The sequence below is a fragment of the Strix uralensis genome, chromosome 3, assembly GCF_047716275.1.
Source record: "Strix uralensis isolate ZFMK-TIS-50842 chromosome 3, bStrUra1, whole genome shotgun sequence".
Classification (NCBI taxonomy): Eukaryota; Metazoa; Chordata; class Aves; order Strigiformes; family Strigidae; genus Strix; species Strix uralensis.
The window spans coordinates 102,272,635-102,289,507 of NC_133974.1; the positions used below are offsets into that span (position 1 = coordinate 102,272,635).

Here is a 16,873-nt window from a genome sequence, read left to right on the forward strand (position 1 = left end):
TTCCCTTCCTCAAGCTGAGCACTGTACAGGCAGAAGGATAAAAGAAAGGAGGAGCGAAAAGACCTACACTGTAACTCAATCTGGGGCACAGTTTCAGTAGCAACAGTAGTAGCAGGGAAAAGGCAGAAGAAAGCTGCTCTTTCACTGACTTCCTCTATGAAATGAGATCCATCTTCAAAATCCTACCAACATTTCTATAGGCACATAGTGCAAACTAGTGACAATTTCATAAGGTTAAGGAATTACGCTAATTCTTTGTTTAGAAAAATTTTTGAAACAAAGCAGTAAGAAGAACAATGCTACCAACTTTGTGGTTTATGCTAGTGAAACAATTTGGGAGAACTATAAACATTGAAACTACAGCAAATACTAAGCGGCACCTTGAATGAAAATATCCTTTAACTCTACATCCGTAAACACTATGATAAGGAAAATCAGAACCTACTTTACTCTTGCCTACTGTCACTAAGACTTTCCTGAAACAAAATTATGTCCAAAAACTCTAGAGAACACAAGTATGAGGTTTCTACAGGTGGAACACCAAATTTAAACACATAGTAATACTTGCAATAGCTTTAAGTTAGACAGAGTACACCTTTCTAAATTGCAAAATCGTATCTCAACTATTCAAAAATAACATCCCATTTCTTTTTAGATCAAAATAAATGCAAAATGTGGGTTGTGAAATTATCAATTATGTTCATACTCAGAGCCTTCACTCCTTGAAGGTCATAGACACTTGTTCTCACCTCATATAAACAACATGAAGATGCTGCAAGCCTTATCACATGCAGCAACATCCCCACCCTAACTTCAGTTCCCCAATCATGCTTATTCAGAATTTTACCCCAATCTGTTTCTGAATCAGCCTGTTTATTTTATGAAGCTTTGGTCATGTTTTAAAATATCAAGATTGTTCTTAAAATTCAGTAAAATGTTTTCAAAATACAATTACAAAACTACAATAAACTTTTTTACATTTATGTTAACAGAAGGAATTAAACTAGTACTTAAATGTCTCCATGTCTACACCTCATGAACCTAAAATTACAAATCAAGTTCTCAACTGTACCTAGCTACCATCAGACAGAGCAAAAAGGAGTCACTAACTAGGGCATTACTAGGACTCATAACTGTCAAGTTCTTGTGGAGAATTCCCTATTGGATCTGTAAGTTGTCTCCAGCAACAACAACCAATCTGAAATCTTTCATGACTGTAACTTAAGAGTGCTCCAGTCAATGCTACTGTACTTAGTACTAACAATACAACTATTACTAGTAATAATAAATAATATTACATGCAATCAAGATTAATAGCTTGAAATTCTCCCAGGGGCATGAAGAATCCCAAGTTTCATTCCCTGCTCCCAGGACTGTTTAACATCCAAAAACAATTTTATGTGCATAAACTGGAACCAGGGACCTTCCAAGTTAACATTTGAATCACTGCTGCCCAGATTCAGAACAGCCACGCAGACCACATTAATTTCAGTAAGAAATTCATGCCTCTGTAACTTCATGAATCTGCTTACCAACAAGTCTTATTCCCGCTGGTGCCATGAATATTCTGCTCTCTTAAGGTGTTCTACTATACTGTAATAGGAAGGTCGAAGCAGTCACTGAGTACAACCCAGGTAACAGGGCAACGGCTAAGGAACCCTCTCATGACGGTTACAAGAGACTGACAACCACCCAAGGAAATCAATCTAGAATCAGCAGAGGTGGTATGCAACCATTCAACTTAGGGCAGGGTGGGGGGTAAGGAGCAGACACTGCTTTCTCGTCCTTCAGTCAGCAAGAACTTAAATCTTGTTTGTGTGAGGTGTTGGCTGAACATGCTTACCAGCTGAGGCACTGAACCCTTGACACTGAATTTGTAAACTCTGCCACTGAAAGGCATGAGACGAGCATCAAGACAGTCAATCCTACTTCATGGTAGCAATTCTGAATACATACAAAGACAGAACTTTCAGTATCTGCAAAAACTTCAACAACAAAAAACTCAGAAGCCTTTAACTTTTCAGGTAGCTTATATTATAAGCAGGGACTGTGAAACCATCAATTTATATTTCAGATACCCCATGTTCTTTCACAATCCACTATAAGAATCTGTCTTTGCAATCAAATCGTTCTTCACTTAGGTCAGCACAGGGCTGTCACACAAAGGAGGGAGGAAAGGAGGGAGGGAAGAGAAGATGGCATTGGTATTCATTACGAAGATACAAAAGAATGAGAACAGAGCACGAGGGGAACAAGTCCTGGAAAATGAAAATACAGTAAGCCATCCTAGGCACAGACACTAGAAATCCCTGCTCCTCTGATCACCTGCCTTCTAGATTACCCACCCACCAATCTCATATACCAGAGCGCTCTGTTAGCTTTCACCAAATATTTGTTCCTTCCAACTGCTACTCCCTATGCAATAATTCCACCTTGGCCAGGAATCTCCCACTCCCCCTCAAAATTACTCCAAAAACTTACTTTCTGAAAATACACCAGAAATACACACGATTCCTGCCCAGCTACTCATGCTTATCAGAAGAATCTCTACACAGAACAACTAGGAAGTCTAGGCTATGACAAACGCATGCCATATGTCACCCTTCCCCCCCCCCCCCCCCCCCATAACCTCATTTTTCTCAGGATGAGCCCTCAAAACCCACCTCTGCCATGTTGCACACAGGAAGCTGCTGTCTGATAATGGCGAGCCTGGTACCAAGTTGAAACCACTGTTGCTGATTAGCTGAAAATTGGGCACACCCCATTACTGTTTGTACCCCAGTCTCCCACCATTATGTCAACCAGCTGGATAAAGAACTGTCACTCAACATATGCTTCTTCTACAATATTTAATAATGATACTGAAAGGGGAAGGACAGGGCAAACACGTCACACTACTGTGGCTACAGGAAAGTCACTAGTTCTCTATGCACAGATAAACAGTTTTCAGGATTTATTTAAGCCAATTATTTAAGGTCCCTACACACCTACAAATATATCCACGTATCTGTTAGAAACATGGGACAAACAGAGTCAAGATAACAGTACAACAGAAGGAAGAACTACCAAGGAAACCCTACTCTACATATTCAAATAACTGAATTGTGGGATGAAAAATACAAGGTTTTTTTAAAAAACACACCAATGAAATCAAAGAAATGTGGGGCAGAAGGGATCTCTGGAAGTCATCTAGTCCAACCTTCTACTCAGAGCAGGACTATGGCCAGCATTAGAGCAGATCAGCCTTGCCTTTATCTCCAAGGATGGGGATTCCACAACCTCACTGGGTAAAACTTGGCCCAGGGCTGCAACATACTCCTGGCAAAAAAAGAATACTGAAGACTACTTGCAACACCTAATGAATTTGAAGTGACTTCCCTAACACTGAAGTTACAGGAAGGAAACATCCCAATTTAGCTACTCAGCCCAAAGAACAAAAGATCCCCATTCATTAATTTAAAAGAATTTCTAGCACAGATTCTACTTAGAAATGAGAAACAAAACCATCCTAACATACACAGCACATGTATGAATGACTAACTTTTAAGGTCTACATTTGAGCACTACTACATCTACAGACACTAAAATTGCAAGTCCAGTTTACTGGAGACAGTTAACACTGGAGAATATTTTCACTGCTCACCAAGCTGTTTTACGAATTTACGAAACACAGTTCAACAGTGCAGTATCTTTTGATTAATTCCCCACTGAAAACCCAATGAAATACTTAAAATATTAACAGCATGAGATGGTTCTACGTTAGCATTCAGAATTTTCATAAAAAAAGGTCAAAATCCACATCTACTTCAGTTTTATAAAAGCCAAGTAATGCTGTAACAGAAGCATGCAATCTCAGTACAAATACAATTTATTTCCTGACCACTTACATTGGAGTTGGCGAAAATTGAATTTGAGTTGGCTACAGAATATTCTGCATTAGTCAAGTCCTCATTGCTCTGGTAAAAGACAAAAATAATGTTTAGAAATAATACACTAAATGAAGCTTTTGTATGTCTAATACACAGGAATGCTACTTACAGATTTACTACTAGGTCCATGTAGAAAATAGTTCAGTGCCTGTGGGTCCCTTAAGGGGGAAAAAAGAAAAAGTTACCACTTTTAGGAAGCTCTTTCTACTAATGAGGCTAACTTAACTAAGCCAGATATTGCATGCATATAAATCTGGTTTATAATAGAAACACATTTCTTTCACTGACTCCAATGCAAAGCTGAAAGTTTATACCATGTAAGGATCTGTGTTTCTGTATCAGCACAATTTTCAGTTGTTGACTGTATTTGCTGTCATTGTACCAAGGCATTTCAAGAAATAAACTACGTTCATCACAAAAATTTAGTTGCATTCTACTTTACTTCCCTTTATGAGGGTATTATTCATATTCTCTTAAAACACAGTATTTTATGGCAGCACATAGCACAAAACCTAAGGAAAATGCTATCACCAAATGACATCTGAACTAAACCAGGTACCATCTCTTCTACAGAGATGAACTATAATGTTTGTTTAGCTAGTGTCTAAGTCAGTAGGGTATTTATGAACCTGAATCTTTAACATGGTTTCTGCTACCCTTAACATAATTTGACAAAAATTTATGCTTGCCATAGTAACAGTGCCTTGACTTGGAGAAAAAAAGCAGCACCTTTTCCAAGTGACATCAACCACAGAAATAACTGATTAAATATTATGAAATAATATTTCATTAACTTAGCACTATCACTAAATAAAACTCAGATTAAAAATCTGGTCTGACAGAATGAGTGTTGGAAATTCAAACAAATCACAAATACATTAATGTAACTGCACATAGAGACCAAGTAAAAAACATTAAAGTGCTGTGTTTCATGGGATTATTTTAATACAACAATTATACAGCATTTCCCAACATGTCCATTAGCATGGAGAGTAAAATGACATGGAATTTTTTTATTTTAAAACTTCTTTATTGATTAACAAGTAATAATAAAACATTTTTGAGAAGCAGGAGAGTCTCATGTAAAAAAATATTAATTCAAAACATCGCTCCTTCTCTCTTCATCATCCTAGAAGATAAAGAAGGAACAAGTTAAAGATCTTTCAGGTTTACAACTACTCTTCTAAAACCACAAATACACCTCTATTCCTCTTTTTTTCATTTAAAAAACAAACTGCATTCACATGTTTACAAAAGACATGTTAGACAGCACTTGGCAGGGACTTTATGGTACAGTTATGCTTACAACATAGAAGTGGTTACGTATCTTTTCAAAGGAAAGTGTCATTTTCGTAGGGGATTACACTAAATTTCAAGTATAAAGGAGAACAGAACTCAATCTCATATAGGGCTCTATTATGATTACAAGTTTTATCAATAATCAGGCTGTTTGATACTAATTACACTCACTGGCTTTAAATTATGAAAAATGCAATTAAAAATGAAGAACACTTCATCACCTCAAATATTGTCTTTAGTAAAGAAGAAATTTTAGACAGCACTTACCAAAATCAAAGATCCAATTGAAAAAAATGCTGTTTTCCATTCTTCTAGATACTTAAGACAGTAATTGCTGCCAGCAGCAGGAAGAACACTGTAATTTTTCACACAAACACTCATGTGTATAGAGAGCACTTCATTTTCTGGACCACCTGTGAACTTGTACCAGGATCCTCGCGATTCATGCTCATGACAGAGCACTTAACTGTCCCATGCAGTTAATTATCATCATGATGTTCCAAGCAGGATGTTTTCATGCGGCCACCATCAGTAATCTTGCACAGTATACTTCACAGAATAGAACTGGAAGCCATTACTGGCAGTGGTTTTGGTACAGTAACCCCCAAATTACAGCAGCCACTGTGTTTTTTTCTGAAGTTAAAGCTCTCGCTGGTTTTGCTGGAAGCTTTGAGTGTATGAGAAAGGTAAAAGGCCTATTTATTTACTACATTTAAGACAGTAAAAAATTCTTATATGAAGTGGAAATGATCTATGAGACAGATGTCATACTAATTTCTGGCAGAGTTTGAACAAAGTATCATATATGACATGTTCAATTTACTTATGTTTAAAATGCATTATGGTATATTATCTGTTCTTGAATACTGACATGAACATTAGCCAAAGGAAGGTAACTTGTCACTTACACAAACCACAAAAATCTTGCTCATGCTTCTATACTAATTATTTTTTGAGATTCCCATATGGAATAATAAACCTCCAAATAAATCTCTTATGAAAATAATGGAAAAAATAGAACAAAACAAAACCACCTCAGGACCATTTAAAATCCCCGATTTTATTAAAATCAAGTATCTTTGAGCAAAATGCTGATAAATTCTTGTTTATTGTGACTACTTAACAGTATTAGGTTCTGTTTCTCTAACATTTTTATGCAAATGCATGTTATTAGCAGAAATTAAGTATTTATCATTAAGAAAACAATTCTTTTTCCTTTAAAAATACAAGCATAGTGTTAACAAAGTATCTAGGTCCACTACTCAAAAAATTAAGATTTTTATTTTTTTAATCAAAAAAAAAAAAATAGTTCTTTGCAATTAAGTTTGTAACAATACCTCTAGTAACACGCTTCAACACAGACTTAATATTACCACTAGCTGAGAAGAGAATCCAACCTCCATACATACTCCCTCCTCAGCCTCTCTTGAGGCGAATGCCATCAGTGGAAAGTTGTCAGCTAGTATACACTGGGATTGAAGGCTCTGCCATACACACATCTCCACATGGAGGAAGCGAAGCACAGCTACTCATTCCATTTGCAAGTCATCTAAGTCTTGAGACAATACTGAGATAGAATCACCTCCTAGAAGGTGATTTTGTAAAATTATTTTTCCCAACTTTTCTGAAAGAATTGCTTAAGGAAAACTTACCCAATAAGATCAAGGAGACAGGATTCATCGTCGTCATCATCCATGACAACTAGAACAAAAAGGGAGAAGATGGATATTTGATACATATCAGACAAAAGATTGCTTTCAACAATAGAACCAATTCAGAGTATCTGAATACTTTTTATCAGTGATTTATGAAGTTGACAGATGTCTACTGTCGACAAAGTTCTTAAATAAACCTGCACCTTCTACAGAGGTCCACTGATTTATCTCAAAATCAAATTCAGTCATGTGTAATGATATACAAAAGTCCGTGCAATGTTTTACCATTTAGGGTTGGGGTTTTTTTAGAATTTTAAATTGGACAAAGATAACTGATTAAACAGAACTTCTATGACTTAAAAGAAGTAGTAAAAAAACCCAACACTGAATGCCATCTCAAAACTCCATGTAAAATGCTTCTACAGGAATTTACTCCCAGCTAATCCCAGTGAGGGAATAACCGAACACTACAGAACCTATAAAGACTGTTATAAATTAGTGGCTATAATTCCGACCAGCCAGAAAGGTAAACAAATTTAGTCAGTATCATGACAGTGCTGTTATGGGCTAGAACCAAAACCATAGCCAAGACATTACAAAGCACTGAAAAGAACACTATCTTCTAGCAGACCTTTCTTAGCTATTGCTTGCAACAATATGGCCACTTCCAGTTTCTCCTCAACAATACTCAGAAGTGTACTTAAACTTGTGATTAACAGTACAGAGTTCTGACAATTCTTTTAACAACGGGTGGGGAATTCATTTGCATTAGCCAAACCTAATGTAAGCATCCATTCACTGGGTGCAGAGCACGTTTTGCCTCCCAGTATCATGACCACCAACTCTCTTGCACACTGGCTACAGAGTCGGGTGCTGCCTGTACCAAACATGTTCCAATCAGTCTTTCCTCCAATCGCCGTTCCGTCAAAGCTTCTGTTTGCACATCCTGGTGGTTCTCCTGTTCACTGTAACTCTCAGAATGTCATCTGAGACTTCTCCCTTTTCCCTGTCAGTAACTCTCAGGACCACTTTATCCTCCCTTATTCTGTCTGCAAAGATCCCATCTAATCCACCAGTTCAATTATCAATTGACGCTAGCATTTCCTAAACCTCTTGGTACCCCGGCTTCCACTTAGTTATCCAATCTCATCTTCACAGTATCTTCTAATCACATCAAATTGATCACTGTGCACTCCATGCTTGTTTTTTTTCTCAACTTCGATTAAAAAGTCTGCTATCATACTTACCACTCAAATTTATTAATATAGTTTTGACTTTAATTCATTTTGCTCTCTCTCTTACTTCTTGCCAAAGACAAACCTGCTCTCCCTGGCCAGATCCACTAGAATTATTCTTCAGGCTCTCCCCCATACAGATCTCCATAATGATTAAGACAATGAAAGGACCAGAGCATCTGTTATACAAGAGGCTGAGAGCACCAAGACTGTTCTGACTTCTGACTGGGGAACAGAAGGCTGTGGGGGAATCTTACCCATGTGTATAAATACCTGGGGAGGGGGGGGGGGGCATAAAGAAGACCAAGCCAAACTCTTCTCAGTGGTATCCAGTGAATGAACAAGAGGCAAAGGGCACAAATTGAAACAAACAAAAAAAAATCTATTTAAACATAAGAAAAACAAACTTAAAAAAAAAATAAATTCTGAAGGTACTCAAATACTGGCACAGGTTTTCCAGCAAGGTTATAGAGTCTCCATCCTTGGAGATACCCAGAACCCAGCTGGACAGAGCCCTGAGCAGCCTGCTTGGGCTGAGCCTCTGTGAGAAGGACACTGGATGAGGTGAACTCTAGCCCTCCCTTCCCACCTCAGCTGTCCTGTGATTCTGTAACCTCTTTCCTAAAATTTTTCTATACTCCACTGATTCTGAATCTGGTTTATACTTCAGACTAGCAGAGGGTACCCTGTCTTCTATACTGCATAACCTCATTCAGATTTTTTCTTCAATCTCCTGTGCTTCAGCTTATAGCGACGGAGAAGTAGAACCAGAGCATACATCACACCATAAGGATCTCTCAGTATCACCTCTCTGGGAGAGCAGGAGAACAAAGCACAGCTACAGAGAACTATCTCAAGTGTCAACAAAACCAGCATTCATGAAGTGATTATGTGTCTTAAGAAAAATAATTTCTCCCATGATTCAGTGTTACATCTGCTCACTTTTGCACACAGCCACTAGCATGAGCACTGATCCTGCGATTTAAGACTAAGCAAATAACATGACATTTTATGTCACAAAATTTAAATGTAAACGGGCATTAGTAAGAACAAATTAATAAGCTATTACCATTAAGTGATTAGCATTCTGCTCTAACTGCACTGTTAGTACTATTTACAGAAAGCTGTTATTTCCTCTAACAGCTAAACAGCATATCCATCTCTCAAGAACAAGGTTTCAAGGATTCCTAGCTACCCAGAAGTAAAAATCAGCTCTATCGAAAGTCAACATGATCTTCATTTTCACACTGCATGCCTACTTTTGGAAATTCCATCCCATATGTCTATGGCAATACTGACATTGTTATTTAAATAAAATGTCTTTGCTTTACCAAACCAAATATTCTCTGTGATTGCGCTACAATAAGGGTTCAACATTATCGAAAGTGACCACACAGAACTTTGTTCAAACAGTAGTCCTGTGGGTATTAAAACTACTAACTCAATTTAGACAAATTTGCTAAGTTCACTAAAACCTGCATGTAACGATCAGAAGGAACTTTTTTTTTTTCATGAAAACACCAATGAGAGAAAATGTTAATGGTAATACACATTCTCCACTATTCAATCCTTTAGCTGAACGTGAGTTGGTTTTATTAGAAAAAATAATCTGTTGGCTTTCCTCATTTCACAAACATGATACAAGAAAAATCTACCCAATATACTGTGAACTCCTACCAGCTTATGGTAGACAATAAAACCCAAAACAGCTACATTTTTGATAAACACCAAGAATCATAACCAGTCCCCTCCAGAAATGCATCTTCCTAACAAGCTTTAAAAACATTCTTGTCATCACTAGCAGAATTCTGTACACACATGAAAAAGAAATATTATGTCACTTTTTTTTTTTTTAATGCTGGTTTACCAAAGAGCTAATCTGTATAAAACCAAGTTTTTATGCAGCTGATCAATGTACCGTCACAGAGCCACTGAACACACCTATCATACACAGCTCTTGCTACATACCAAAGTTGTTCTGATCATCATTCGCAGTCTAAGGGGCTACATGCTCCCACACCTTTGAAAATTGCAAATGAAGCACAGACAGATCACTACTATTTTAGCATCGCCACAACTGATGGCTAGGGAACGCTACACTAACATGTAGTACACGCTTCTGCAAAATACCACAGGACCGACACGCAATTTAAACAGCACACATAGGGGTACGTAGCCTGTGAAAGAACAACCAAGACTACAACCAAGCCACAAACCTACATATTTAGACTAAATTCTCCTCCTGTTCCGTCACATATACCCAAGATCTACACGATCACATAACTGCAGGTTTAAACCTTTTCAACTGATGCAGATTTTCAATGAGGATTAGTGTCCTGTTAACTTCAGGAGAGCAGCAGAGGAGGTGCACAACCAGACCAAGTCCTTGCACACCCAAAAGCAGCTACTCCTTCAGTCTCTTTTGAAAAGAGGGCAACTTTAGCAACACATGACCTTGACACAGATGATCATTTAAAAGTGTGTTAATAAAGGCAAGCCTATCCTGTGAAGTTCTCCTAATGAATCTTCTACATCACAAATGGTAGAAAAGTTTGCTGCTTTTCTTGCCAACTATCTTTTCAGGTTTTTCTATACACAAGTTACACAAATTCTGTCCTCATCACTGTTAACATATAGTGGGCCAAATCAATGACTGGTGTATGAAACGGGTATAAACCATATTAAGCCAGGACAGTTTGAAAATAAAACTTGACACAATTAGTGCAATTAGAGTATTAGAGCTACATAGCCTAGACCAGTGGTCTCCAAAGTGGAGCGTGTGCAAGATAATCCACTGGGGTACAGGAAGAAAATACCCGAACCTCAGTAGTGCATGCATATAATTTGTAAAAAACTTTTACCAATACAGGTGTGCAATCAAAAACATCTGGAGACCACTGGCCTAGACTCTTTAAGATTGACTCACTTCTGTATCTGGATCATTTGACAGGGGGTTCAGCCCGTGGGCAAGGGCTGTGGGTAGAGGCTCCAGGTGAGGCCTGTCTGGGCAGCTGGGGCCTACCAGTGTGCCCAAGGCCCTGACAAGAGCCCACACTAGGGATATTTTGGGCAAAATACAGGTTGGGAAGATTCACACAGCCTGCTGGACAGCTGTTACAATGTAGCCTAACAAATACCTAGTTATCATCAATACTGTTCTACAGTGCCTTTTTTTAAAAAAATTTTTAAAATCTGTTTATCGTAAGTAGGCCAAACTCAGCCCTGCTGGTGCATCCAACTAATTTACAAAGGGCAATCCTTACTAATTAGTCACAACCCAGCACAGATATTCCCTGTAATTTATTATTAGCAAAGCCTCTGCTGTTTTATTTCATTTCCCTGCTACTGCACTGGGGAACCTAGTATATACTTCAACTTGGGTCACACATACTTGTGGAAGCAGCACTGCCTATCCCTTCTGGGAAATAACCAGAGTGCCCTTTACCACACACTTCCAAACAGAATATAAGAAAAGGTGAAAGTAATAAAACTGACAAGGAAGTCCCAGCTATGCAAGCCAATCCTCTGGGGGACTGTTATTACTTGGCCTTAAAGCCTCTGCCTCCCTTTCAACACTCCCACCTACTACAGAGCAAAGACCAACAGAAGAGGAAGAGAGCAGTCCTGCTCCCCTCTCATCCACTTTCCCTGACTCAGCTGAAGGCTTTGAACAGTTGCCTGGAACAGAAAATTGATCTGACAAAATACATTGATCTGTTTCCACTTGGATTAGCTTCTTGATTTGGTTCTGGCTTGCCACAGGGCTATAAAAGTGCTAGTGCCAGCACAAGAGAGGGAATAGGAATGAGGGAGCTGGGTAGTTAAGCATGGGGGAAGGCAGCAGTGCTTCAGCCAGCTTAAAGCAATTGTTGGACTGTAGTTGCACATGTACAGTTAATACGGCCAGCACTCTCACATTAGCTGCAGTGCAGGCAGTAGGTCGATGGAAGCAATTACTCCCCTCTACTCAGCACTTGTGAGCTCCCGTCTGAAATACAGCGTCCAGTTTTGCCACACACACCCCACTCCCCTTTAAAAGAAATACAGAAAAACTTGAAAGAGTCCAGCAGAATGCCAATAAAATCCTGCAGGCACATGACACTAAGAAACTCTGAGGGAACTACATTTCTTCAGCTTGGACAACATTAACCCAGTTGCTACCTGCAGTTTGCCACTAGCTAAAAGGGGTACTAAGACAAGCAGAGCCTCGTCTCATCAATGCGCCGCTGCAAGACAGGAGGCAACAGCCAAAACATACAACACAGAAAATCCCAACCGGATACAAGGACAAAAGAAGTTCACAAACTCACTCCAATGGCCCTGACAAACATGTCCTAACCTTGAAGCTAGTTCTGCTTACAGCAGGGGGCGGGGCTGGACAACCTCCCGGGGTCCTTACCAGCCTAAATTTTTAATCACCATGCCTCACAATCCACAGTATCATGCAACACATGCAGGGTCTACAACCTGCAGAGTCATTAAAACTGGGTTTGTCCAGAAACAGTCCAACTATTCATATAGGCTTCCTATAATGTACATTTTTTTTACAACTTAAAAAACAGGAGTACTCAAAACCATTGTAAATACTGGATTTTAAATTCACTCAAATTATATACAAGCTTGTCACAAAAGAATCATTTTTCTTTCTCAAAGTAATTTATAATTTCATACAACCTTAATACATAACTTCAGATATAAAGAAGTAAAATATTATTTGTAAAGTATTATTTTCACAGTTTGTAAAAAGCCGAAGAGAGTGGCTAGTTTAGAAAAACATTTAGAGCAGTAATTCCCAAAAGTGTGATACGATCAACATCAAACCTTGGTAAGCCACAAGTAAATAAATTTAACTGCAAAACTGTTGTAGAAATCTACAGACTCTTAGCTTCCGTGCAACTACACGGGATCAATTCCTGACTGGCATTGTGCTGGCCCACGACTTCTGAGAGTGAACACTGCCCTTTGGAAATCAATGCTTTGGAACAGGAAATGACTGCTATAGTTACAGCTTTATAGTGGGAGATAATCAAACTTGCATACGGTAACAGGTGTAGCACCTGAAGCAACTACTGTTTGAGTGATGAGACATGCCCACTAATCCTCACAAGATCGGTAAGACTTTGTACACATCCAGTCAGCAGGAACTCTGACGACACCTCCGTCATGCTTTATAATGGATCTGAGCCATCAAACCTTCTGTACTGTTCTGTTACTCTACACCATTCTCCACAATTTTAATCTACAATCCCAACATTAACAGTAACTTCACTATGGAATATCTGAAGAAATAAATTGTCACTATAACAATAATCATCAGAACAAAAATAGAAGAAATCAAAGTTACTCTAATAGTCACTGTAGAGCATGATATGAGTGTGCTACAGCAAATTTATGACATTTTTATCCCTCTTATCTTTTTTGAATACAGATGTAAGATAACTCTATTAACCAGCATATATACAAGCATCCTTCCCTTTTTAAAATACATCAAAGGATCACAGGAGCGTTAAGTGATTCCACACTGACTGCAGAGACAAAACGCCCAGAGTCAAAGTCCTTTCCTCACACAAATTTCCACACCATGACTCCCATTAATTTTCACAGTGCTAATATTTCACTCAGTGTGCTTCTGAACTTGGGGGGGGGAGAGAAGGCATTTAAGCATTTTACCACATATTAGGTACCGCATACCATTTAAGCAGTATGCACTCCAGGTTGCTAAGGTGCTGTAACCACTGCCTTCCTTACACCCTCAGTTCTCTCTCCGGTTCCTAACAGGCAGCCTTGGATTCATTGAAGGAAACTCAACTACACAGGAACAACCAGACCTCATTTGCATTCTCTGCCACACAGGAGTGTAAGAAAGGAATATAAACTCAATCCCCTATTACCATATATTTTATTCTTAAATTTCAAGTCATGCTACTTTTGAACAATCTAGTATCTTGCAAAGTGGACAATTTCAGATTCTTGTAACTAATCAAGCATGTGTTTTATGACCAACCTAAGAGCTGCTCACCACATCAAGCCCTTTATTTTCAAGAAACTGATTTTTACACAGACAATACAAAAAAATAGTATTAAGAGGTATTTCCACCTCCCCCCCTCATTACTGCAAAAAATTATGTGCAGCGGAATAATGACACAGTATTCGATGGAAAAGAGGTAAATATTGAAAAACTTGACTGCAAATTAAAATCTCACTCTCAATTTTACTCAGGCAAAAATACAGAAGGCGTAATTATCAGAAAGTTGCCATTTCAAGACAACAGCAGTAAGGAAGCAAAATTAATTTTAAAAATGTACAACATGAAGATTTAACTTTTAAACCATTCTCTGCTTACATTCTACAATATGTAATTATTCATTATGAATACTTTCTCTTCCAGAGTAATCAACAAAAAGCAACTACTGTACTGTTGCAAAATCTACCAGGAACTGTGCTCTAAAAAAGAGCTAACAAAGTTTGGGATTCTAACCTAGTAACACAGTGCAATAGGCAAGCGTGAACTTTCTATATACATGAAAATGTGTTTTCATTCCAAGATTCTAAATTTGAGTCGTACTTTTAAGATGAACTCACAGTGTTTGAAATCAGCTGTGGAACTGAATTTAATCATCAGTATTTCAAAGACATCTGTATACAACAGAGTACAAGAAGAAATCTGTAATTTTAAATACTCAGAGAAAGATGAAAAATTATTCCAAAAAATAGGAAATATTCAGGAATCAGACAAATAGCAACAAGAAAAGAAACACAGAAGTGTTATCTCTCATGAATTGCTAGGCATGGCATTATGCATCCTTACGGTTTCTAAGATCTGGCAGGAGATGAACACCTAAGAGGGCGGGCAGAGTCTTTACACAACTGTGAAGTACCAGCTTCACATACAGAAGGGCAAATAAAAAAACACACATTAAAGCACAAACAACCTAAAATAGGTTGTTTATCCAACTCTTAAATTTTACTTCCCTTTAGTATACCATAAAAAAAAAATTATTGAGTTTGGCAAATGGGGTAACTTATCAAGCTTTCAAAAAATAGTGATATTTTAATATATTAATAAAAAAATTGAAATGTGCAGTTCAACTGTTAACAGTATGTATGATAGTAAAGGTTAATCCAGCTACAGTCAAGCACACCAAGTACATGTATGAACCCCCGGTGCAGCTGTCTAAAATCTGGTTTCCCTCGGCCACACATGTTTGGCATCAAATTTCTAATCTATTCAATACAATTTTTTCCTACTTCTTCCAGAGCTGCTCTTGGCAAGGCCAAAATCTTGACAAGACTTTCATCTGGAAACAGATTTTTTTTAAACCACATAGAGGAAATCCAGAGTAACTTGCAGCCTGGAGGTCAGGATCCTTTCCTACCCCATGGGATTCACCAGGTTGAACACTCAGCTCAGCCCATTTCCTCAGCAGTGACTATCTTCATCACTATGCTGCGGCCTATTTTGGGCTCTGTCTTCTAAGCTGCTCCACCGCATACACAATTCTTCAGGAATCTCAATATTCATAAAACATTCTGAAAGGTCCTTTTATCCCCTCAGGTTTCATCCCAAAACAGGAAAAGAAGAATGTGTCATCTCAACATTTCCTTAGGAAAGAAATGTTGACCTGCCCAAAGGAAGTTAGATGCTCTTAAGTATTTCTAGAAACTACTGTACACAGCAACACAGGCTATTAGCATACATTATTTGTGCAACAAATATATTCATTTGTGCAACAAATGTATTCAAGAAATGTTGAGTCAGTTCTTCAGATGTTTTTACCTTGTTTCTACTAGAGAATACCTATGTATCATACACCTCATTCTGTGCATATAATTTTCAAAGATTCTAAAAAAAACACTTATGCAGTCCCAGAATGTAACTTCCTTATGAACTGATCATTTCTCAATTAATTTATAAACCAATGCCCAATGAATACCTTTTCATTGCCACTCCAAACATCAAAAAAAGGTTACCTTGTCACAGGCATGATTCACACAAGCTAGTATCAGCTAACAACTGCCAATAATTAAAGCTGAATGGAGATTTATACTCCTTTCAGTTATTATGTTTGGGAAATTAACTGAAATTTCAATACAATGAATTGACAGATGTGTAACTAATTGTCATGGTTTAACCCCAGCTGGCAACTGAGCCCCACGCAGCCGCTCGCTCACTCTCCCAGTGGGATGGGGGGGAGAATCGAAAGGGTAAAAGTGAGAAAACTCCTGGGCTGAGATAAAGACAGTCTAATAAGCAAAGCAAAAGCTGCGCACGCAGCAAAGGAAGACAAGGACTTCATTCACCACTTCCCATGGTCAGGCAGGTGTTGGGCCATCTCCAGGACAGCAGGGCTCCATCATGCATTAACCGTTACTTGGGAAGTCAAAATGACGTAACTCCAAACGTCCCCCCCCCCCTCTCCCTTCTTCCCCCAGCTCTATATGCTGAGCACGACATCATACGGAGTGGGATATCCCTTTGGTCAGTTGGGGTCAGCTGGCTCAGCTCTGTCCCCTCCCAGCTTCTTGTGCTCCCCCAGTCTACCCACTGGTGGGTTGCTGTGAGAAGCAGACAAGGGCTTCACTCTGTGTCAGCACAGCTCAGCAATAACTAAAACATCCCTGAATGACCAATGCTGTTTCCAGCACAAATCCACAACATAGCCCCATACTAGCTACTGTGAAGAAAACTAACTGCACCCCAGCCAAAACCAGCACATTAATTCAGCAGTGCAGTCCATTTCAACACCCCCAAAA

The 16,873-nt window shown here is 38.5% G+C and overlaps 1 protein-coding gene across 9 annotated transcripts in view; it reads right to left on the reverse strand.

Annotated features, from left to right (window-relative positions):
- The window catches only part of BICRAL (BICRA like chromatin remodeling complex associated protein), a 45,835-nt gene that overhangs the window by 13,299 nt on the left and 15,663 nt on the right, over positions 1-16,873 (reverse strand). For 4 of the 9 annotated variants that reach the window (XM_074863612.1, XM_074863611.1, XM_074863614.1 and 1 more), the window contains exons 2-5: positions 6,881-6,929; positions 4,039-4,087; positions 3,888-3,956; positions 3,250-3,318 (exon numbers count right to left, since the gene is read on the reverse strand). In XM_074863612.1, the coding sequence (XP_074719713.1) occupies positions 3,250-3,318; positions 3,888-3,956; positions 4,039-4,087; positions 6,881-6,924 (231 nt within the window). In that variant the 5' untranslated portion in view covers positions 6,925-6,929. The other 5 variants (XM_074863609.1, XM_074863610.1, XM_074863615.1 and 2 more) reach the window with 5 other exon arrangements.